At 41.0% G+C, this 24,017-nt stretch overlaps 3 protein-coding genes across 5 annotated transcripts in view; all 3 read right to left on the bottom strand.

Moving 5' to 3' along the window:
• Positions 1–1,934: 1,934 nt before the first annotated feature.
• On the bottom strand, positions 1,935–15,052 carry LOC122252077 (transcription elongation factor 1 homolog). Its single transcript, XM_043014335.2, has 3 exons — positions 14,729–15,052; positions 4,445–4,588; positions 1,935–3,780 (listed from the first exon to the last, which is right to left on the bottom strand). Exons 2-3 carry the CDS (start codon positions 4,558–4,560, stop codon positions 3,648–3,650), a joined length of 249 nt encoding a protein of 82 aa, XP_042870269.1. The 5' UTR covers positions 4,561–4,588; positions 14,729–15,052; the 3' UTR covers positions 1,935–3,647.
• Positions 15,053–15,908: 856 nt separating this feature from the next.
• LOC122252076 (ras-related protein Rab-8B-like) lies at positions 15,909–19,967 on the bottom strand. 2 transcript variants are annotated; one of them, XM_043014332.2, is made up of 5 exons: positions 19,810–19,967; positions 18,130–18,304; positions 17,661–17,745; positions 17,131–17,256; positions 15,909–16,871 (listed from the first exon to the last, which is right to left on the bottom strand). In XM_043014332.2, exons 1-5 carry the CDS (start codon positions 19,934–19,936, stop codon positions 16,800–16,802), a joined length of 585 nt encoding a protein of 194 aa, XP_042870266.2. In that variant the 5' UTR covers positions 19,937–19,967; the 3' UTR covers positions 15,909–16,799. The 2 variants fall into 2 exon arrangements, with proteins under 2 accessions (XP_042870266.2, XP_042870268.2); XM_043014334.2 differs by having other exon boundaries at positions 18,130–18,275; positions 19,810–19,966.
• Positions 19,968–22,091: 2,124 nt separating this feature from the next.
• LOC122252075 (uncharacterized) overlaps positions 22,092–24,017 on the bottom strand; it is a gene marked incomplete at its 5' end in the record, with an annotated part of 3,227 nt that continues 1,301 nt past the window's right edge. The window contains 1 exon segment of one of the 2 annotated variants that reach the window (XM_086542452.1): positions 22,092–22,294. 2 annotated transcript variants of the gene reach the window in all.

Below are 24,017 nucleotides of genomic sequence, written 5' to 3'. Positions count from 1 at the left end.
AAATTGATATATTGATATATTCATTAAGTTAACAATGGTATTCATCTGTTGATGCCATTGATATATAGTTTAAAGTATATTTGTGAGACCAGTTATTGTAAATTCAACATGAAAACATTTGTCACTGCAAGTAAAATGACAAGATTAAAAATTATCTTTATAGTAATTTTGCCGAATAAAAAATCATTTTGAACACCATTTCAACGGCAAATATGCAGGTGAGAAATGGTGAACTACTGATCCTAACACTGCCCTGTTATGTACTTAAGAATTTTGGAAGGAGTAGTGCCCATCCCTTATCATGTAGTAAACACACGAGATATAAGAGGGAAGGGAAAATTTACCATTTGAAAGAATAAAGGGTTAATCTATATGTCAGTCAAGTTAGCAGTATCCATGCAGGCTTTGGTGCTGGCTTGTTCCAGAGTGTTTAAATGTTATCCTGAGTTCTGTTACTTGATACTCATTTTTATTCCTTACAAGCACTCTCATTTCCAATTTCTTTCCAAGAACTGTATAGAAGTCACTTCAGCTGTGTTAGTGCCGTTATTTGAATTTGACAGTTGTGATTTTTGCACTATTTTTACTTACATATTGTATATCCGAATTAAAAAAAAAAATAGGCATATTGGCACTTTGTTCTTAAAGTACTTGCTTGACAATGGTATTTGAATATTAAGTGCTTTACAAGTATGAATATACAGAAATTGCATAACTCCCAGTTTAGTTACTGCTAAAATTTTGAGTATGTGTGGTGCTAACAATGTCCATTATCACATTCTGTAGAATGTTTTTTGTCTTTGCATCTGTGTGTATGTTTACCTGGGTACTAATCCAGAGACTACTGTATCAATCTCATGGAAAGGTTGCCCCTATCAATTGTGTATTTAGATATTACTGTAAAAAAGTAAATTATGCTTTTATCAGTTATATTTAATGTAGCCCTACCTCACAATCCCATTCTTCTAGACGTATGGCCTACAAACTTGTCAGTGTTTTAAACACAAAGACATTGCATCTGATTTGAATATATTGATTGTCATTTATGGGGTTCTGTGTCAGCAGCTAAACATTATGGGTGGAAAATAGAAGAGTAATCAGCAAAGACAAGAGTCAATATCAATTTCCCATGTAAGAGCAGCTTTGCAATTGTGAGGCAAGACCTCACTGCAGAATGTCTAGTGACAACACACATGACCAGAATATGGCTACATCAGTGAATGGAGTGATGAACACTGAAAATTAGTTGATGTATAATTGATATTTAGAATTTTATGTAATTGGTCATTATCATTATTCATTATTTGTTGGTTATTTTATTATTGATTTTGTTGTTTTGTTTGAACCATACTTGTTTAAATTTTCAAATTGTAAACATGTTCCCCTTTAACCAGTAAACATTTCTATCAATCTATATTATGTCTCCGCCAAAATTACTTGTGTAACCCAGTTAATCTTTATCCAATAAATTGTGCTTGGCCCTGTTTTTTTATTGAGGGAAAAGGAAGAAGAACAAGAAAGGCACATGCAATCTCTACGTGTGATACAGCAGGGGGAACCAGGGTTATATCTGTCTTCACCAATTATAACAACAAATTTTTTAATTTACATTAAGGTAAATTTCTTATTATATATAATAAAATTTTAATCCTCAAAGTCTAGGTAAAACATCAGATCATACATATTTCCCTTCATTTTTGCAGTGAGAAAGCTTTTGTATTACATAATTTTATGTAATTATTTTCTTCGCATAAATATTCACAATATGGGCTATGTATAAAATTATTTGACATTTCAGAGGTTTGCAGTGATAGATTTCATAATCAGGTTTACCTGTGTCTCCAGTAATCATTCCATTTTTACTGTTATAAAATGTTCTATTTATTTACTATTACTATTGCCAACATCCTGTCAGGAATAAATAAAAACAGCAGTTCAAGATTTTTGTTTACTAGATTATGGAAAAGAATTTTATTGACATTGAAGAAATTTCACAGGTAATTTTCCCATCAGTATTGCAGCCAAGAGCTACAGCCTCATTTGTAAAACTGTCATTATATGAGTTCTAGGTCCAACAAAATAAACATCATTATACACATTGAAAACTCGTTTTCACTGGAAATATGGGAATGTTAACACCAGCAAAGGTTTAGAATGCCACAGGCATGAAAAATGCAGCCAAAGTTATTTCATGTTCTATCTGCCTCATTCATTTTCTTAAGTGATCATAGTCTGATGTCTGACAATGATTTTAGGTAAACAGTAAATGAAAAGTATACTATAAACCTAAAACTAAATGTAATGGCTGATAATTACTGTGGGCAGAGTTGCAAAGTACTGCCAGTGCTTTATACTAAAATTAATCTCCACAAATACATTTCTGTACAAAAAATAATCTACTACCAAAGCTGTTGGAAACGTCACTTTCAAACTACCTGTGGTAGTGGTTCTACAAATACTGCTAGATACTACCAGTGGAAGTATCTAGCAGTATTTTCTCTACTGGTACATATCACAACACAGTAGATTTGGAGCCATCTAAGCAGTTGCAGTAATCAAAAGTACTGGCAGTACTTGCCAATTCTGAATTTGGTTTCATTTTCAACAACATAGTTAATATGAGACGAAGGTATGGCAATAATAAATAGTTGGCTCACCAATACTCATGGAGAAAGTGCCTGCACAATATAGCAAACAGAAACAAGAACTCCCTACCATAAATGATTCTTACAAATGGGAGACAAAAAGAATGAATTAAAACATGTCCTTTTTGTATAGCCAATGATGAATTAGGAATGAGAAGCTTTATTTCTTACTATCACCTCTCCTTATGCCATACACATAATAGTTTTACAACTTCCTCCTTGATATGATTCAGATCCCTACAATCTAGAGCAGCACTATATGTGAGCTCTTTTAGAAATAAAACAGATTGCAACAATTTGAATCCTTGTCAAGGAGGAGTTAATATATCTAATTCATTGCATTATTTCCCTAACAAAAGATAATTGGTGAAGAAAGAAACAAATGATTTGCTTCAATATTATTACCCCAAATGCCTTCCTGTGTTTTTACTGGCCTCATATAATTGTCAGAATGCCAAAATAGTCCACTTTCATTCTCCCTTTTCACCAAATTCTCTATATATTAGAGATCTAATCTGGACTACTGTGACAAATTATGTAACATTTACGTACTACATAATATATGCAAATTATAACTGTATGATAAAGAAGAATCCTCTTTATGCTGGCCATTCAAAAAATAAAAGTCTGATGCTCTTTATTTAAGAGTAACCAAGTTTGTTTTATTTTATTAAAGAGGCAAATCTTGGGTACCAAAAGCGGAACATAAGACCTAAATCCATCACTGGCAAACATTAGCATGATCATGATATATGATATGAAGTGAGTTTAATTTTGCAAACATTAAGATTGCCAAGAATGGTTAACAATGAGGGTGATTCTACATTAAGTCAGCATTTCTACCAACCATTTCTGACAAACATCAGAATATTCAGATATTCTATAGTTTTATGTCTTTGAATTAAAGAATACATGCATGTGACAAACGACATCGTTTTCTACTAATTTTGTCTGAAAAACATAATGTGTATAGGGTAAATTTTTCCCCTGAAGCATGTCTTTTCAATTAGCAGATTCACAAGCATCAATCCATTCATTGTAGACATCAACAGCTTCAGAGAGATAATTAATAGTACACTGGAAATCCTCCAGACAAACGCGGCAAGACACCCTTCCAGCATTACGGGGTTTGTCCCTGCAAGCAAAGAAATAAAGAATTAGCCATCACAACAACTTGAGTGTTTTTTAATTAATAGGGGTTAATTTTAGAAATATATGATAATAAAAAGAAAGCTTTAAAATGAAAATAATACTAGCCAAAGAACAGACCGTTTGACTATCTACTAAAAGTTAAAGAATAGACTGAAAATATAACAGTTTATAATACAAACATGACTAGTAGAACAAGTGAATATAAAATAAGGAAAGAAAAAATATCTAGGAAAAATATTACTGTAACATGGATTAACTCAAAATTATTTGCAGTGAACTGTGCATATAAATATAAAAGCTTGAATACTAGGCAATGTAAAACAAGTAGTATTATTGAGCAAAAATTTAAATAAATGGTGAAAGGGAAGTACATATGAATGATAAAACTAGCACAAAGTATGTCAAGTATGGTGGTATAAAAAAAATATATGTATATAAAATAAATAAACACTGGCAGACATATCAATTCTTTTGTTTTGCTGCAACAAAGGTGTAAATAGTGACACTTTAACATACAAATAGAAACTACAGAATATATATAATTACCATCATTTTGTTCACTTTCTTCTCTGAGATCAAACTGAATTACCAAAAACTTGAAAATATAATTTATATATCTGAATTCAAAATTAAACTGCCATACTTACATTTTAACCTCACACGATTTTTCGTGGTTACAAAATGGGCAATTGAACTGTGTGTCTAGAGGTTCGATATTCTTCCTTTTAGGAGGAGGCTTCCTCTTTGACTTGCGACGTCCCATGGCCTGAGCTTAGCCTTTCAACACTGACCTGGAATATAATATTAGAATACATTTAAAACTTTTTCAACAAAGCAACTTTACCAAGGCTAAAAACATGGTTTTTATTGCATTTCGCAAAATAATTGGATTGTGTATGTTAATATTTTCTTCCTGTCCAAATATGCTGTAGAAGACACCACACACATTCATAGCCAATGTAAATATGTCAATGGGGAGATTGCAAAAAAACAAAGGAAATTATAGATATACCTTTGCACAAGACCTTTAAATTCTGTATATATTATAGTCATAACATTAATGCACATAATCAAACACAAATGTATGCATGCACAAGCATACATTTTCTTTTTATCATTCATTATCTTGCCATACTCTCCCACTGTACATCTGTTACAGAGAAGTGTGCTGTGGTAAGAAACTGCAAATTTAAAGCACTTTATATATATTTTTTCTTTTCTTTTACCAAATTCATAACTAATATAACTGGAACAATTTCTTCTGTTAGGTTTCAGCACAAGTTTTAACAATAGCCATAGTATCATGCATGATCTTCCTCCCTTCATTTAATATTTCTCACATTTCTCTAACAAACCATAGTGGTAGCTATATATTACCTCTTTGAGTCCAGACAGGTTTACAGGGGAATACATTAACCTTAAGCTACATGACCACTTAATACTTTTGACTGCACTGTCTGATACAGCTCCACTAATTTAAAGATATGGGATGTGCATAATTTTAGGGTTCAAGGAGTATTACAGAATTGTTATGTGACCTCTGTTGGTCTGAAGTCAGGCACAGCCCTGGATCAAAGGATGAAAGAAAATTGGACAAACAATATTAATTAATGTTTTTTTTTGGGGGGTGGGGGGGTGACATAAGCACCACAACTCTGACAATCTATTGTTGACTAAGGAACCAATCCAACTTTATCTTGCTAGAAAATATTTGGTAGGAGTTCAAGTTCATTTAAATAGCAGACAACCAACTTTAGTAAAGTAAATAAGTCACAATTTAACCTACTCATACATTGCCGGGGCTCTTGAACGCTGAGGCCTAAATCAATTAAATGACTGGCACCATATGGTGCCACCCGGCAACCGGGCCCTTGAATGAGCGGTAACGTAGTGTACCACCCGTCCAGAGAAGGTTAATATATAGGGGTACTCCACTCACAAGGTGAAGATGCATCTAAGTTGGTGATGACTGGCTAAATGAAACATGGCCAAATAATCATTATACCTCAATTAATTATTGTCACCAATTTGTTATCAAGTCTTCAATTATCAAATGCATGTTTGTCTTAACCCGTTGCCGATGGGCCCGGCGAGAACTGGTAACCCCCTACGCCTGGCCTAAGTAATATCGCCTTGGGGACGTCACACTGGTGTGTCACCCTGTCATCAGGCACTTTTGCCGTGTCACACAGGTGTGACACCCCGTCGTCATTGGGTTAAGAACAAAAACATCAGTATAAAAGTAGCCCTTCTCAAAGAAATCCTTTAACAAAGTAATTTTTTTCTTCTGAATGTTCCCTTGACCAAGCCCAAAATTTTGTTTCTCCTATTTTGCTTATTCTTCCTTCTTCTACAAGAAAAAAATATACTGTCATATAAACATATAAATTCCCTAATGTCTTTTGTAAAAAAAAAGACTTTACATCTATTATCATAATTGTTGTTACTGTTCTGATGACAATAACTGATGATGATGCTAAAAATTATAAACAGCAAAAACAATAATAATAATTACAATAACAATAATAATGGCAATGATGATGATGATGATAATGACAATAACAATAATTAACAATAATAAAAAAATCATAATAATAAAATCATAAATCAATAATAATAATAATAATAATAATAATAATAAACAGTAATAATAATAATAATAAACAGTAATAATAATAATAATAATAACACAATTTCTCCCAAATTTTCAAGAAAGGAGTAAAAAGAAAATGTAATTTCCTTTGTTCATCATTTCAGAAGAAGGGGAAGAGAAAGAAAAAGAGGAAGAGAAAGGACAGAAAAAAAGAGGAAAAAGGAAGAAGGGGATGAAAAAGAAAAAGAGGAAGAGAAAAGACAGAAAAAAAGAGGAAAAAGGAAGAAGGGGATGAAAAAGAAAAAGTATGAAGAGGGGAAGAAAAAGAAGGGGAGGTAAAAGAGGAAGAGGAAGAAGAAAGAGAAAAAAAAGGGATAGAAAAAGGAGGAAGGAGGATGAGAAGATGACAAAGAAGGGAAAGAAAAAGAGGAAGAGATACAAAGAAGAAGAAAAAGAAGAAGAAGGAGTAGGAAGTGTGGGATTAAGAGAATAAGAGGTGGAGGATTCAGAGAAGAATAAGAGGTGGAGGATTCAGAGAAGAATAAGAGGAGGAGGATTCAGAGAAGAATAAGAGGTGGAGGATTCAGAGAAGAATAACAGGTGGAGGATTCAGAAAAGAATAAGAGGTGGAGGATTCAGAGAAGAATAAGAGGTGGAGGATTCAGAGAAGAATAAGAGGTGGAGGATTCAGAGAAGAATAAGAGGAGGAGGATTCAGAGAAGAATAAGAGGAGGAGGATTCAGAGAAGAATAAGAGGTGGAGGATTCCGAGAAGAAGAAGAGGGGGATTCCGAGAAGAAGAGGAGGAGGATTCAGAGAAGAAGAGGAGGATTCAGAGAAGAAGAAGAGGATGATTCAGAGAAGAAGAAGAGGAGGATTCAGAGAAGAAGAAGAGGGGGATTCAGAGAAGAAGAGGAGGAGGAGGATTTAGAGAAGAAAAGAAGGAGGAGGATTCAGAGAAGAATAAGAGGTGGAGGATAAGGAGAAGAATAAGAGGAGAGAAAGGAGGAGAAGAAAGAAAGAGAGAAAGGGAGGATTCAGAGAAAAGAAGAGGAGGAGAGAAAGAAGGAGAGAAGGGAGAGAGAAGAGAAAGAGAGAATGAGGAGGAGAAAGAGAAGGAGAGAAAGGAGGAAGTAAGAAGAAAGAGAGTGGAGGATCAGAGTTAAGGAGGAGGAGGAGGAGGATTAAGAGAAGAAAATGAGGAGGAGGAGGAGTAGAAAGAGAAGGAGAGAAAAGAGGAAGAGGTGGAGAGAAGAGGAGGAGAGAATAAGAGGAGGAGAGGAGGAGGAGGAGAGAGAAGAAGTAAGAGGAGGATGAGAAGAAGAATAGGAGGAGAGATTGGAGAGAAGGAAAGAGGAAGGAGAGGAAGAATAAGAGAAGGAGAGGAGATTCAGAGAGGAAGGAGGAAGGGAAAGAAAGGGAGGAAAGATAGGAGGAAGGGGAGGATCATGAAGAAGAGGAAGAATAAGAGGAGAGGAGAAGAAGAAGAGGAGGAAGAAGAAGAGGAGAATAAGAGGAAGAGGATTCAGATTCAGAAAGAAGAAGAAGGGGATTCAGAGAAGAAAGAGGAGGATTCAGAGAAGAAGGAAAAAGAGGAGGATTCAGAGAAGAAGAAGAGGAAGATTCAGGAGAAGAAGAGGAAGATTCAGAGAAGAAGAGGAGAGGAGGAGGAGAAGAAGAGGAGGAGGAGAAGAGGAGGAGGAGAGAAGAGAGAAGATTCAGAGGAGGAGGAAGAGGAGATCAGAGAGAAGGAGAGGAGGAAGGAAGAGGAGGAGGAGGAAGAAGAGAGGATTTCAGAGGAAGAAGAGGAGAATTTCAGAGAAAGAAGAGGAGGAGGGGAAGAAAGGAGAGAGATAAGAGGAAAGAGGAGGAGAGAAAGGGAGGATGAGAAGGAGAAAGGAGAAAGGAGGATAAGAGAAGGAAAAGGGAGAGGAGGAGGAGGAGGAGGAGAAGAAAAGAGGGAGGAGGAAAGAAAGAAAAGGGAGGGAGGAGGAAAAGGAAGGAGGAGGAGGAGAGATGAGGAGGAAAGAAGGAGGAGGATAGGAGAAAGAGGAGGAGAGAAAAGGAGAGAGAGAAAAGGAGGAGAAAGAGAAGGAGAGAAAAAAGGAGAAGAAAAAGGAGAGAAGAAAGAGGAAGGAGAGGAGAAGAAAGAGAAGGAGAGAAAGAGGAGGGAAAGAGAAAGGAGGAAGGAGGAAGGAGGAAGAAAGGAGGAGGAGGAGGAAGAGAAAGAGGAGAGAAAGGAGGAGAGAAAGAGGAGGAGAGAAATGGAGGAGGAGAGAGGAGGAGGAGAAAGGAGGAGGAGAGAGGAGGAAAGGAAGGAGAGGAGAGAAAGAGAGAAAGGAGGAGGAAGGGGGAGGAGGAGGAGAGGAGGAGGAGGGCGGAGGAAAGGAGGAGGAGAAGAGAAAGGAGGAGGAGGAGAAGAGAAGAAGAGAAGAGGAAGAGAAGAGGAGGGAGAGAAGGAGTAGGAGAGGGAGAGAAGGAGGAGGAACGGAGGAGGAAGGAGGAGATAAAAACAAGAGGAAAGAGGAGGAAGAGAGAGGAGAGAAAGAGGAGAGGAAAGGAGGAGGAAGAGGATGAACGAAGGAGGAGAAAGAGAAGTAGAGAAGAGGAGGAGGAGAGGAGGAGGAAAGGAGGAGAAAGAGGAGAGAAAGGAGGAGAAGAGGAGGAGGAGAGAAAGAGAAGGAGAGTAAATGAGGAGGAGGAGAAAGGAGAAAAGGAGGAGGAGAAAGAGAAGGAGAGAAAGGAGGAGGAAGAGAAGGAGAGAGAAAGGAGGAGGAGAAGAGAGAAAAGAGGAGGAGGAGGAGAGAGGAAGGAGCGAGGAGAGGAAAGGAGGAGAAAAAGAAAAGAGATACTGAGGAGGAGAGGAGGAGGAAATGAGGAGGAAGGAAGGAAAGAAGAGGAGGAGGAGGAAGAGAGGAGAGAAGAAGGGAGGAAGGAGGGAAGGAAGAGAAGGAAAGAAAGGAGGAGGAGAGAAAGGATGGAAGAAAAGGAGGAGGAGAAAGAAAAGGAAGAGAGATGAGAGGAGAATGAAGAAGGAGAGAAATGAGGAGGAAGAAGGAAAAGGAGAGAAAGTGAGGAGGAGAAGAAATGAGAGGAGAGAAAGAAAAGGAGGAGAAATGAGGAAGGAATGAGGGAAAGAGGAGGAGGAGAGGATTAAGAGAGGAAAATGAGACAGGAAGAGGAGGATAGGGAAAGGAAGGGAAGTGGAGAAAAGTGGAGAGAAGAAAATGAGGAGGAGGAGGGGAGAGGATTAGAAAGAGAAAGAAGAGGAGGAGGAGAAGAATAAGTAGTAAGTAGAGGAGGAGGAGGAAATGAGGAGGAAAATGAAAGAAAGAAGAGGAGGAGGAGAGGAGGAAATGGAGAAAAGAAGAGGAGGAGAGGGGGGGGGGGGGAAAAAAAAAGAAGAGATAGGGCGCGGCCGGCTGAGGTGCTGCTGCCCTCGCAGGAACGTACGCGGTCGGCGCACGCCCGCCGCGGCGCGCCTGCTGGCTGCTCGTCCCTCGCCCTGAGCGGCCCGGCGGCGGCGAGGCCGGCGGCGCGCCCGCTCTGGCGCCGTCCTGCTGCCGGCGCGCCCGCGCATGCCGCGTTCCGGCTGCGTCTCGCCCTGCTCAGGTGCGCGTCCTGTGGCTGTCTCGCCCTCTAATTCTCGCCGGCGGCTGTGGGAGGGGCTCGCCTCTGCATGACGCGGCCTGCTGCGGGCGCGCCCGGCGGCGCCCGCGGCTCACCCAGCTCCCGGCGTCTCCCGGCTCGTCGCGCCTCTCCTTCCCTCCCTCTGCGCGTCGCCCTCGCCGGACCGCCCTGCTGCGGCGCCCGTCGCGGCGCCCGCCCGCGCTCGCACCGCCGCGCCCGCGCCGGCCCCTCCCGTCGCCTGTCGCTCCCATCTTGCTGCGCCCTCCCCGTACCCCAGCGGCTCCCGCTCCGGCGCTGCCCGGCGCCCGCGCCTGCCCCTCCTTCGGCGCCCGCGCCGTCCCGCCCGGCGTCGAGCGCCCTCGCCGGCGCGCCCAGCTGCGGCGCCCGCCCCGGCGCCCATGCTGCGGCGCCCTCCCCGGCGCTCCCTTCGGCGGCGCCCTGCCCCGGCGCGCCCAGCTGCGCGCCCGCCCCGGCTCGCCCAGCGAGCGTGCGCCCGCCCCGGCGCGCCCATCTGCGTCTCCCTGCCCGCGTCAGCGCCCGTTTCGCCTCCCGCTCCAGCGGGTCCCGGTCGTGCTGCGGCGGCGTCAACCCGCCGCCCCCAGGCTGCGTCGTCTGCGACGTTCCGCGCCGGACGCTCCCCTGCTGCCGCGCTTGCCTCGGCCCGCGCGTGTCCGTCTGCGGCGTCGCGCGTGCTGCTGTCGGCGTCTCCGGCCTACCTACCGACTTCGGCAGTCGCAGACGCCTAACTGGCTTCGCCGGCTAGCGCCCGGCCTCGCCCTCGGCGACGGCGACGGCCACGATCCGCGCCGGCTACTTCGGCTCCGTCCTTCAGTCCGGGCCGTCCCCCCGTCCCCACCCCCTGTGGCGACCCCCCCAGCCGCCTGTGCAGTCCCCCGCGGCCCTCCCCCCCGTCTTCTTCCTCTGCCGTTTGGCTCCACCTGCTGCCCGCGGCCGCCGCCCGCGCCGCCCCTTGTCGCCCCCGCGTCGGCCGCGGCCCGCCGGTAGCCCCCTCGGTCCCCCCGCTGCCGTCGCAGCCTCTCCTGCCCCCGTCGTCCTCCTCCATGGTCTGCGGCTGCCGCAACAGCGCAGCCCCAGCGGCAGCGTCGCGGCGGCGTGTGCGGCTTGCGTCGGCGTCTGCGTCGGCCGGCGGCTGCGGCGTCGTCGTGGTTCTGGCGGCGGAGCCGGCGCGGGGGGCCGGCGGCTTCGGCTGTGCGCGGCTTGTTCTTGCTACGGTCTTCTGCTTCTTCTGCTTCGTCGTGCGTCCTCCTCGTGGCGTTCGTCCGCCGCGGCTGCTGCGTCTGGCCTCCGCGGCTTCGGCGACGGCGGCACGAGCAGCCGCACCCTAGTAGGCATCCGCCCGGCCCCGCCCCGTGTTGGCGTGAGGAACGTCCGCCCCGTTGGGCGTCGGCGTCGCTCGGCTGGCGCTCCCCTGGGGGGTCGGGTCTGCGCCGTCACCCCGGGGTGGCGGCTGGTCGGCGTGCGGCGGCTGACGCAGACGGCCGGCCGCCATTTCTTATTCATAGGCGCGGGCGTCGGACGGCCTAGATGCTGGAGCCCCCCCCATGAGTGCCCCCGGACCCTGGCCCCGTGCCGCCCCCCCCCCCTCTGCCCCTGGCCCCCGGCGACCCGACAGCGGGCCGCTGCGTCTTGTCGCCCCATGCGGCCGGGGCGTCCTGCGCGGCGCCGGCCGGCCCAGGCGGCCTCCGCCGTCGTATCCGTCGGTCCGAGCGGCCTCCTCCTCGCCTGGTCGGGCCGTGGGCCGCCGCGTCGGTTCCCATCGGTCCGACCGTCGGCTGCTCCCAGGCGGTCGTCCGCGCTGCGGTGCCCAGGCTGCGGTCCCGCTGCTTGTGCTCCTTGCTTGCCCATTCGGCGGCATAGCCGGCCCCATGGCGGCGCGAGGCCTGCCCATGGCGTCTTCTTCTCCGGCCCATGCGGACGACGGCCGCGGCGCCATCTGCCCATGGCTTCCGCGGCGCATCGGCCCTGGCGACTGGCCGCGCATCGCCCAGGCGGCGGCCGCGGCAGCGCCCAAGGCGGCGGCCGCGGCAGCGGCTCTGGCGTCGCCCGGCAGCCGTCAGCAGGCGGAGGCCGATGAGCAGCGGCCAGGCGCGCCCCATGCTGGCGGCCTCGTGTCATCGGTCACAGGCGGCGTCATCGGTCACCGGCACTGTCTGCTGCGTCTGTCCCTGGGGCGGCATCGTGCCCTGTCGTCCGTAGTGCCCCTTCGGCGTGCCTCGGCCGTCGGCACAGGCGGCGCATACTTCCCCATGGTCTGCTGCAGCTTCTGCGGCTTCTGAGTCTTCCCAGGCGGCTTCAGCGGCCCAGTCGGCTTCAGCGCAGCGGCCCAGCGCCCGCCTCGCCTTCTTCCTCCTTCCCTATTCTCCCTCCTCTTCTTCCTCTTCTTCCCCTTCTCCCTCCTCCTCTTCTTCTTCTTCCCATTCTCCCTCCTCTTCTTCTTCTTCTTCCCATTCTCCCTCCTCTTCTTCTTCTTCTTCCCATTCTCCCTCCTCTTCTTCTTCTTCTTCCCATTCTCCCTCCTCTTCTTCTTCTTCTTCCCATTCTCCCTCCTCTTCTTCTTCTTCTTCCCATTCTCCCTCCTCTTCTTCTTCTTCTTCCCATTCTCCCTCCTCTTCTTCCTCTTCTTCCCATTCTCCCTCCTCTTCTTCTTCTTCTTCCCATTCTCCCTCCTCTTCTTCTTCTTCTTCCCATTCTCCCTCCTCTTCTTCTTCTCCTTCTTCTTCTCCCTCCTCTTCTTCTCCTTCTTCTTCTCCCTCTTCATCTTCTTCTTCTTCCCCCCTCTTCTTCTTCTTCTTCTTCTTCTCCTTCTCCCTCCTCTTCATCTTCTTCTTCTTCTTCCCCTTCTCCTTCTTCTCCTTCTCCCTCCTCTTCTCTTTCTTCTTGTTCTCCCTCTTCTTCTTCTTCTCCTTCTTCTCCTTCCCCCTCTTCATCTTCTTCTTCTTCTCCTTCTACCTCCTCTTCCCCTTCTCCCTCCTCTTCATCTTCTTCTTCCCCACATTCTCCCGTCCAGCGCCGTGTTTCTTCGTCCGCAGGCTGCCCTCCGCTCCGTCGTCTGCCCCATTATCCCTCCGCTTCGTCTCTTCCCATTCGGCCCGCGCTTTTCGGCGCTTCTGCCCATTGTCGCCCGCCTCGGCGGATTCGGCTTCCCATCCGCCCTCGCGCTTCATCTGATTCGTCCCCAGTCGCCCGCCCTCTCCTGTCTGCTGCCCAGGCTCCCTCCGCGGCCGCCCCTGCGCTGCCGGCACCCGTCGTTTGCTGCCCTGTCGGCGTCTTGCTGTCTGACCTCCGCGGCGAGCGTTCGGCGTCTGTCCCCCTGCGCCGGCCGCAGCTGGACCCCCGCCCCCGCGCCCCCCGGCCCCCGCCCCGGTCCGCCCCCGGCCCCCTCCCCGCGGCCCCTGCCACCGCCCCGGCGGCGTTCCGCCCCGCCCCGTTCCCGGCGCCGCCCCGGTCCCCTTGCCTCTTGCTTGCTTCCGCCCCAAATCCAGGACTCTTGAATGCATAAGCCTAACATGTTGGGATACTCTGCTGCACTGGCCGCGAGCCCACCCACCAGGCTGGACAAAATAACGCGTCCCTGGCGTGTGGCCCAAAAAACACTAGACGTGATATCTAGTCACCTGCTGTTAACGGGTTGATATTGCTATATTTGGTTAGCAGACATAATAAGGAATTCATTTACACCAACTTTGATGGGTTTTATGACATTTTTATGACCTACTCTAGAAATTTATCAAAACAATGTAAAAAACAATATAGAAAAAAAAGAACATATTATAGTACATCTGTGAGATGTGAAAATGTATTTGGTGTAAAAGGTGTAAAATCCATTCATTGATACCAATACATTGCATTGGCAAAGTTCTTTGGTAATATTGGATAAAAACGCAACCACCCGTAGCGAAAAAACATACCTTTCAGCATGACGTACCTTTAATTATGACGTAACAACATAAAACACTTTTCTTCCGCGAAAGATTTCCAATGGAAATGAGTAGCCAAACTGTACAAAGCACAACAAAAACTACCAGAAAAATATAGTGTCGTGGCTAGAGGGTTGGTTGCGTCTTTAACCTAATTTACCAGTTCTTTTAGTAAGTACTACCTTTCTAATGTTTGGGTGCAGTAACAGTTCAGAACTGCACTGTGTCAAAATGGAACAAAAACAATGGTTATATTTACCACATAAAACAATATTAAGTATACAAAGTGTTTGCCGGTTATAAAGATAAGGCTCCCCCATGGTTATGGCTACAATTAAATGTTTGGCAAGATATAGATTAACAATCTCCCTGGCCATTTTTCGTCGAATAGGGAAACACTCTAATTTCTATCCAGTCTTACAAAGTTACAAACATGGGGACGGTTTGCTGGCCACAGACAGAGAGCAATGCGCACAGGTCACGGCGTCGTTTTTTGGGCTCCTGTTCTGAGGTATAACTAATATTGTATTATGTTTATCTCCCGGTTTTCTTTGCTATAACCAGTACGGTATTATGCTATCTCTCGGTTTTCTAGAAATGTCTCCAACGATGAACTCTTGTATTCTATTGAAGTGGGACCAAAAGAGTAACTATACGTAATAAAAACAAAACAAATAAGCATTAATTACTGCCCCAATTACACTGTGAAGTACCTATGCATGTATGGTAATATAATGAGATATGAAACAAAGGAACCTTGTACGCTCTTACCTGAAAGAGGAAATTCCGCAGGGCAGCAGAGCTCGCAGGCAAGTCCACAGGATGCTTGTAAACAATGGAGTGGGCAGTATTTCCAGCTCGTATTATAGTCGTAATCGTTTTATAAAAATACAAACAATTAACCATCCGTGCAAAATTTTTCATCACATTTCCTTTAAAATACGATAGAATGCTAAATTTTAATTTGAAATATTTTTCTTTGCTATCAGTAAATTTTATTTACCTTGTTGTTATAAAATGTAAACCGGATTTTATTATGGCGCGGCTACAAAGCTTGCCAAATATTTGTCGCGCAAAATACAAAAACATCATAAGGAAAGACCTTTGGTAATACATATTAAAACAAAAAAGGATCTAACCAAGAAAATTGAAAGTGAGAAAAAATTTAGATGATATTATTGTGTTTAAATGATGCAATGATCTCAATATCTAGTGCGTCTATTTATCTGGCGGCACCGCGATCCAAAAATCCGGACCTTCTCCTGCTGGACCCCAGGCTCCAATAAATATGATAAAATAACATGTAGGTCCCCCACTAGTTATCCCTATTTTGTATCATATTATCATATTGGTACATAACTTTGTACTCATACTGGTTGTTTTATTTCCATGATTGCATGTAAGATATTAATCCGGACCTCTGCATTCATTTTAATTTGTCCAACTGGACCTCTACTCATAATTTGTGTAACCCTGTTGATCTAGTAGATAATGACATTCGTAATGATTTGATGTTGTGGTTGAAGGTTGTGAGCATCCGTGACCTGTCTTTAAAGTGATGAGTTTCCTTGTGATTGATTAGTGCCTTGTAGTTTTGTCGATATAAGATTTATAAAACCTGTGTGTATCGATATCAAGGAGAGGGAATTTTGAAGTAGTAAATATTTGCGATAAAATATTATGGATATGTTAAATACATTACACAGTCCCACTGATGGAAATAATTGTTGAAAAGTTGAAATGACCAAGGTAGACTGGTGCAGAAAGGTGGAGAAACAGAGGAAGGAAAGCATTTTGACATAAAATAGACAGATGAGAAAAAAACAGAAAATAAAAGCAATGAAGATCGAAAAAAAATACAGAGAGAGAAATAAGAAAATAAGAAAAGTGGTGACACGGAACTGATAAGAGACGATAGGTAAATTTATTAATTATTCAAGAAAAACATCAATAAAACAAAAGCACCGTTGCGATTATAGAGCAAACATTTATTTTTATTGAATTTCGTATACAATGTTGTGTACCTTTATTCTGAAAAGACAAAATGGCAAAAGTTATATTCATCACAAACAGATAATCTAATAGTTATAACTTCCTTTTAGGATTATGATAAGCTTTTTAATAGAATAAGATATATGGTCATATAGGAAGCCCAATTCTAATGTATTCTCTCAATCTCAGGAATTGAGGTAACATAAGAAAAAGAGAAAAAATACTGCCTTTAGAAATGTCTATGTATTTGTAATATAAATTTATGATCGTGTAATGCAGATGGATCAGTGGAGGAATCACATTTTATGAACTATATAATGAATTCACATTTTATGGGTTACTTGGTCCTTGTATGAATATAGTATAGAAAATTAATTTTCACTGAAAGAATAATGCATGATACTTCACAAGTTAATATATTTTCACCTAAATTGTGCGACTGGTAATATTGTTGGACAAGGAACAATCATTTCGCATTTAACATAATCTGGCGTGAGTGGTCTCAGATCAAGCCTTCATGGCCATCATCATATTGGAGAAATATTCATTTGAAAATACCTACTTACCAATGGTTTCGCATAAATATAAGTCTACGTTATTAATATAGATTTAACAGTGACTATACATGCTGTAGGTTGATAATATCCATGGCAAAGTGCTCTTTCTGAAGCGTCTACATCCACTTCCTGAAACATGCACATAACCAAAAGGACTATCCACTACGGACAAGGATGACGAATTTTAGAACCAAAACTTTGCCCACCTCCCGAAAATGATTCTGGCCACCCGACCCATATGATACAGGTAAGATTATTTACTACAGTCAGCGTCTGTAGCAAGATCACTATATCTATTGGACGGAACATCGACTTCCTTGTGTTTCGGTGGAGGTTCTTTGGCCGGTGGCAATGACACTCGACTCCTGCAAAGGAGAGATTTCAGAATCAGTACTTAACATCCTCAAGAAAAGGAAAATGATAGATAAATGAATATATTCTAAGATAAGAGGGTAACAACTTGCCGAATATTCTATTACAATGTCACTGATTTAAATGAGTATACTTTGAGAGATTCAGTTGCTAAGGGATATCTTGACAAACAAACAAATAATATCAAACCTCTCTTAACTGTTCTCAAGAAAAGCACGAAATCGATACAACAAAATATGGTAAACTACGAACCTGTTCAAGCATAGATTTAGAGAGAATATTCAGTGACTCTTCGATGTTCTGACCAGTTTTGGCTGACACTTCCATGAACTTAACACCTTTCTCGTCAGCCAGCTGCTTCCCCCGCTCCCAAGACACCTGTGAACATGTGAGACGATATGCATAGATGGATGGAGGGATAATGGTTTTATAGACGTTATATATGTCTATATAAGTCAGTGTATAGATGTATGTGCATATGTGTATGTATATATGTGTGAGTGTGAGTGTGTTTGTATCTGTACACTTATGTGTCTGTACAGATATACACACACACATATATATTATATATATACACACATATATATATACACACAAATGTTTACACGCACATGCATATATTCACACACACATGCATATACACACACACACACACGCACGTAAAAACACACGTGTGTGTGTGTGTGTGTGTGTTTATGTGTATATGTGTGTGCGTGTGCGTGTGTATGCGAGAGAAAAAAATCTGTAGCAGTAATGGATTTTACAACAGACAACCCAATTACCTGTTTCTCATCTTTCAAATGACAGTTGTTGCCAAGCATCATCATGACTGTGCTATCGGCACTGTGGTTTTTCACGTTATCCAGCCTAAAAAGATACATATCGTGAGAGAACAATCGCAATATCAGTTGTTTAGACAATAGGTATAGAAATGTGGTGTCTTTTTCAGTCACTTGTTTAGCGACTTCTCAGATATTCGATTACTTTTTGTAACATTTTGTGAACTACAATCGCCTTGGTGTGTCATATTTAGGAACGTCGTTTCAGCTGAAAAAGAAAAAAAAACACTTAGAATTCATCAAAGATTTGCAGAAAAAGAGAGAATGGGATGATAAATATATCGATGGATGGACAGACTGACAAACATACATAACCAACCATTTGGCACCATACACTATAAATCCATGTTGTGTGTAGCGTGTTACTTTGCCATTGTAACGACACGGAAGATCATTTTGTCATTCAACCAACCATTTCTTGACGTTTTCAAAGCTCTTCTCGCTGGTCGCATTGTAGATGATGAAAACGCCACGGGTGCCTTTGTAAAAAGCAGAGGTGATAGTGTGGTGCTGTCCTGCTGTGTTCCAGACCTGCAACTTCACTCTCCTTCCACATACCTGCAGATATCGTGTCTTGGAGTCTATACCTTGGGGGAAATAAGATGTACTGTAACAACAATGCCAGGATATAAATTCGTACTTCATATCTTAACAACGTTATTGGCTGAAGTACATTGCCAATAGTATTGTAAACTTTGAAGTATCTTGGTTTTTGTATTTACAGAATTAACTAAAACCGGAGGTTGAAGACATGTACTTGTTTAACGCATTGTTTAGTCACGTGGTAATCAAGATATAAAGTCCAAGCAGTAAATTGGCTTCTGTTAATTTACATCTCAATTTTCAGTTTGATAATGTACCTGTCTTATCCATTTGTACTCAGACAATACACTGTTGCAACAGCGGTGTTAAAAAATATACAAAGTATATTAACCGTAAGTCTTCTCAAAGGCCGAAATGGCAGTAATCGCTGCGTAATAAATGATTTATTATTGCACTCGCCTACAATTAGATATTTCATAAAACAAAAAATGATAATCGTGGGAGTTTCAAGATAACTGCTATGAGATTATGCCAGTTGTTACTGCTCGGGCCCCAAAGGAAAGTGCTTTTGGTTGCTGTTCAACCAATCCCTCACATTTTTAGGCCTTGTGTTCACCCATCAATGTACATATCTACTAGTTTGTATCTATTTGTATAAATTTTAGTCAATTTCCACTGTATGCATTAAACATACATATGTATAAAATAGTATGCAAACATACATACATACATACACACACATGTATATATATATATATATATATATATATATATATATATATATATAGAGAGAGAGAGAGAGAGGGAGAGAGAGAGAGAGAGAGAGAGAGAGAGAGAGGGAGGAAGAGATATTGTCAGTGTAGATTAAAGTATGTAATTAATTGCTCAAATAACTGTCTACCATCTGATGATATTTGATAAGATGCCAATATCTTTTGTATTTTTGCATTTACTTCTTTGTTCATATAATTTCTGCAATGCAATTGTTCAACATTTTATGTTATCAGCCACATTAATATTTTTACTTAAAAACAACCTTAATATCATAAAAGAAAGAAAAATAAGCTACAAGATTTTGGCTTATGATTAGCAGGAAAGACAAAGCCACAACAATTATTTCTATTTTGTGTAAATTATCACAAGGGAGTTTAAAGTTGTGATAAGTTTTATATTCATAACAAAAGGGTCCTTACTGAAACAACGATGCTAGAATACAAATTTGTACTCTATATCTTTGTTTCGTCATTGGCTGCATTATGTTGGCGTAGTGATGTGTACACACACACACACACACACACACACACACATTCATATATATATATATATATATATATATATATATATATATATATATATATATATAAGAAAGTTACATCTCACGCGTTCTTTAGATATTCAGTCTCATCCATACCTTTCTTCTACATTTGTTATGTATATATATATATATGTGTGTGTGTGTGTGTGTGTTTACATATACACAGATATACATATATATATATATATATATATATATATATATACATATTTTCTCTTTCCCCACATCCCTTACCAATCGTCGAGATGGGAGACTGATCAGAGGCAGGAGTCGGAGCAAACTTATCCAGGAGCGAGGTCTTGCCCACGTCGGCATCTCCGATCAACAGGACTTTGAAGAGGTAGTCGTAATTCTTGGCCATGCTCAACGTCAGCGGTTCGAATGAATATCCGTGAGAGGGTCATGCTAGTTGACAATTGCTTATCTCCAGTCTTTGATAACAAATGCATGACGTAATGTGGAAACTTCATACCATAAACGCATGTGAACTGGACAAATGTTCTTGAAATTATCATTGTTGTAATTACGATTACTGAAACCTACTTTCAGCCACCTGCACGATGGCTAAACGAGCCAAGTATTGCCAGGTTGTCTCTCTCGTCCTGTGGCTGTTAGTGGTCCATGAGAGGTCGACGTTCATTCTAGCAGAGTGACCCGTGGCCGGGGGAGGGTTGTAGTGATTACGATTATGCCATGTAGGTGTCCATAATTCATGAACACCTACCGGCAGCCATTTGCACGAAGGCTAAACGAGCCAAGGGTTGAACGGGGTCATTGGCAGATCCAAGACCCATCCGATCGCCTAACTCGTCCGTGACCTTGGCCATTGAGGCTCATGTCTGAGGGGTGCATCAGACAAGAGAAAAAGGCAGTCCTAGGCGAGCTACCGGCCCGAGAGGACTTGGCACGATTGCAAGGAGAAAACTTGACGTAAGTACACCATCGGGGCCCTGTTTATCACAAGCCTAGGCACACTACTTATTAGAGTTTTAAACATTAATAAATGTCACAATTTCTTAAATAGCTTTTAAATTGCCTTTACCACGTACTCTTATATCATATAGATATATACATATATATATGTATAATTATATATATATACATATATATGTATAATTATATATATATACATATATATGTGTATGTAAAAACATGTACAGATTGATATAGATATATACATATGTATATGTATATTTATATATATACATATATATGTATATATATGTGTGTGTGTGTATGTATGTATATACGTATATATTTACAGATATACACCCACACGCACGTACACATACAGTGCGTGTGTGTGTGAGTGTGAGCGTGAGCGGGTGTGTAAGGCACTGGTACTGATATTATGTGACCTAATACATTGATCATGTATGTCTACTTAATTCAATGCAATATCGATGGCAGTCTGTTTTGATCTGACGCTTCCTGTTTCCGCCTTGGAACCCCAACTTCTCTAGACAACTGTGTTTGCTAACGGAAGTCCTTAAGGCATAGAAAGTGACTGGAGATTGGTACATAAGGACATGCAAGGATCACAGACAGACAGTTCAGGACAGAAGAGGTCAGACAGACAGACAAGAGCGAACAGCTGTTGTATTAACAGTCCACAATAAAGACCATGGCACGTGGATGTCTGTCTGATTATTCCACCGGATCAAAACCAGGGCATCGAGTGCTATACACCTGCTAGCAGCGGGTTCACAACAACTGCTCCCAGTGGTGGGTTACAACTGTTGCCAGCAAGCTGGTTACAGTGTGCGCGCGTACATATGCATATATATCGTATACCTGAAAATCTTTTATTTACTTATGATTGCTTGGTTGATAAAACTGAACATTTCATGTTACGGTTAATAACTTACAGAGTGCCATCACCTGCAATTACCATTATCTTCCTGTAAAATAGGGGTAAACTATGCAAACATTTAACCATTAGAGGGCATAATAAACAAGCAAATCTTACTACGTTTACTGAGATTTTGAGAAATGGGTAAGACCATGAAACCTTTAGTTTATTCTTACAAATACTTGCTAAAACTCGTGATAAAACAAATAAAGCAAACATACTAATGATCAAATGAAGCTGACATAATAATAATTAGATCAACCAAATATATTAATAATTAAATCAAGTACGCATGTTGATATACATAATTCATGGTTTCAGGTTAGCTCACAACTTGGTACAGATGAATAATGTTCTGTGTTCCACCTATCAATTCAGGTAGTCCATATATCCAGTGCCCACTTAAGAGCATGTAATAATTCGTTCAGGCCGAGACTGACAACCCTCTTCTCCTGCTCTCACTGGCGTGACGCACCCTTGGGTATCCTCGGGACGTCACAAGGATGTTGTAGTGAATTATCTCCCGATTGGAAAACGAGCTATCTTTGAGGGGATCCCAAGCTATTCGTGACAGGGCTAGACGCCTGGCATCTCTACCACTGGCCACCAGGGACCAGCACCGTGTCATTGCAACATTTTTAATGCAGGGTGCTCGCAAAGGATAATAAAATGTGATTTCTATTTTCTCATTTTAATGTATTTTATGTTCATTTTAAAACACTTGTTACCGCCTTCAAGACGTTGACGGAAATGTTGGGAGAGGAGCAAGCGACTCACGCTCGCACGGCCGAAGCTACAGGTACTCTCTCTCCTCATCCAACGAGCAGGTTGCTTATAGCAGCGGGGCTTCTTTCTGTAAGAGAGATCCTTGGCGGAAGACTGCCGGATAAAGGGACCTCCCGCTATGAATTAATACAGAGAGAGTTCGTACTCGAGCTTTTATATATATATATATATATATATATATATATATATATATATATATATATATATATATTTATATATTTATATATACACTTTTGTAAGATAACTTGTGTGGTCCAGTTTTATTTTTAGGTTTTGTTATAAGCCCATCATTTATATATATATATATATAATATATATATATATATATATATATATATATATATATATATATGCATATATATATATATATATATATATATATATATATATATATATATATATATATAATACATATATATAGACAGACATTGCCACCTAATCAAATATCACTTTCATGCACTTATTTCTTTTCCTGATTATATGTTCTTAGCAAAGAGTTGTGCCCAAGCTCTTTTGATTGCGTACGGGAAGTAACAATTGTAACAAACTTCACGAGCAACATTTATCCCAAATCCACCGTGCCTTCGGAGAGTACTTACCGCTCGGCCTGCTCCGCTGGCAGCATTTTAGGTGTTCAAAAATTCATTATTGCAAGTTCCATCAGAAATGAACTTGCATCTCGCATAACAATCAGTCAATGGTTACTACAATGTCGCCTCATTGTTTTTTCTTTCGATGTCTTTAACACTCGATTGTTTTATTTCACTATAGTACTTTATGATTTACCTCATTGCATGTGTCTGCGACATATATATATATATATATATATATATATATATATATATATATATATATATGTATATAAATATATATGTATATATATGTATATGTATATAAATATATATGTATATATATATGTATATGTATATATATATGTATATATATGTATATGTATATATATGTATATAAATGTATATGTATATATATGTATGCATATGTATATATATATATATATATATATATATATATATATATATATATATGCATATGTATATATATGAATATGTATATATTAATATATAGGTATTTATATGTATTTATATATATATGTATATATATGTATATATGTACATAGATACGTACATACATGTATATATACATATATATGTATGTATATGTATATATATATATGTATACATATATATGTATATATACATATATATGTATGTAAGTATATGTATATATATATGCATATACATATATATACATATGTATGTATATATGTATATATACATATGTATATACGTATACATATATATGTATATGCATTCATCTATATCTATATGCATATATCTATTTGTCTGTATATGTATATATATACATAAATACATACATATATATTATATATACACATTTACATATATATATACATTTATATATGTATACATTTTCATATATATACATTTATATATATACATATATATATATATACATATGCATATGCATATGTATATACATAAATACATATTCATATACGTGTAGACATATATATGTATGTGTGTGGATGGGTGGAAAGGTTGTGTTTATTTAATAAACACATACATATATATATATATATATATATATATATATATATATATATATGTATATATATATTCATGTATATATATATATGTGTATGCATGTATGTATATATATGTATATGTATGTATGTATATATATATGAATATATATGTATGTATATATATGTGTATATATGTATATATATACATATACATACACATTTATATACGCACATATCTAT

This window comes from Penaeus japonicus, unplaced genomic scaffold (assembly GCF_977035675.1).
Source record: "Penaeus japonicus unplaced genomic scaffold, GWHDUDI00000001_assembly GWHDUDI00000012, whole genome shotgun sequence".
Taxonomy (NCBI): domain Eukaryota; kingdom Metazoa; phylum Arthropoda; class Malacostraca; order Decapoda; family Penaeidae; genus Penaeus; species Penaeus japonicus.
Note: the sequence above shows the minus strand (reverse complement) of the source record. Positions and strands in the feature narration are given on the sequence as shown.

Excerpts from the sequence above, each read along its gene's own strand:
- LOC122252076 (XM_043014332.2), bottom strand. The coding sequence starts at position 19,936 with ATGGCCAAGAATTACGACTACCTCTTCAAAGTCCTGTTGATCGGAGAT. Across the intron at positions 17,257-17,660 it reads ATTTGAAAGATGAGAAACAG|GTGTCTTGGGAGCGGGGGAA; the intron begins GTAATTGGGTTG and ends ACATGTTCACAG. Across the intron at positions 16,872-17,130 it reads CTAAATCTATGCTTGAACAG|GAGTCGAGTGTCATTGCCAC; the intron begins GTTCGTAGTTTA and ends TCTCCTTTGCAG.
- LOC122252077 (XM_043014335.2), bottom strand. The coding sequence starts at position 4,560 with ATGGGACGTCGCAAGTCAAAGAGGAAGCCTCCTCCTAAAAGGAAGAAT. Across the intron at positions 3,781-4,444 it reads AAATCGTGTGAGGTTAAAAT|GGACAAACCCCGTAATGCTG; the intron begins GTAAGTATGGCA and ends CTTTGCTTGCAG.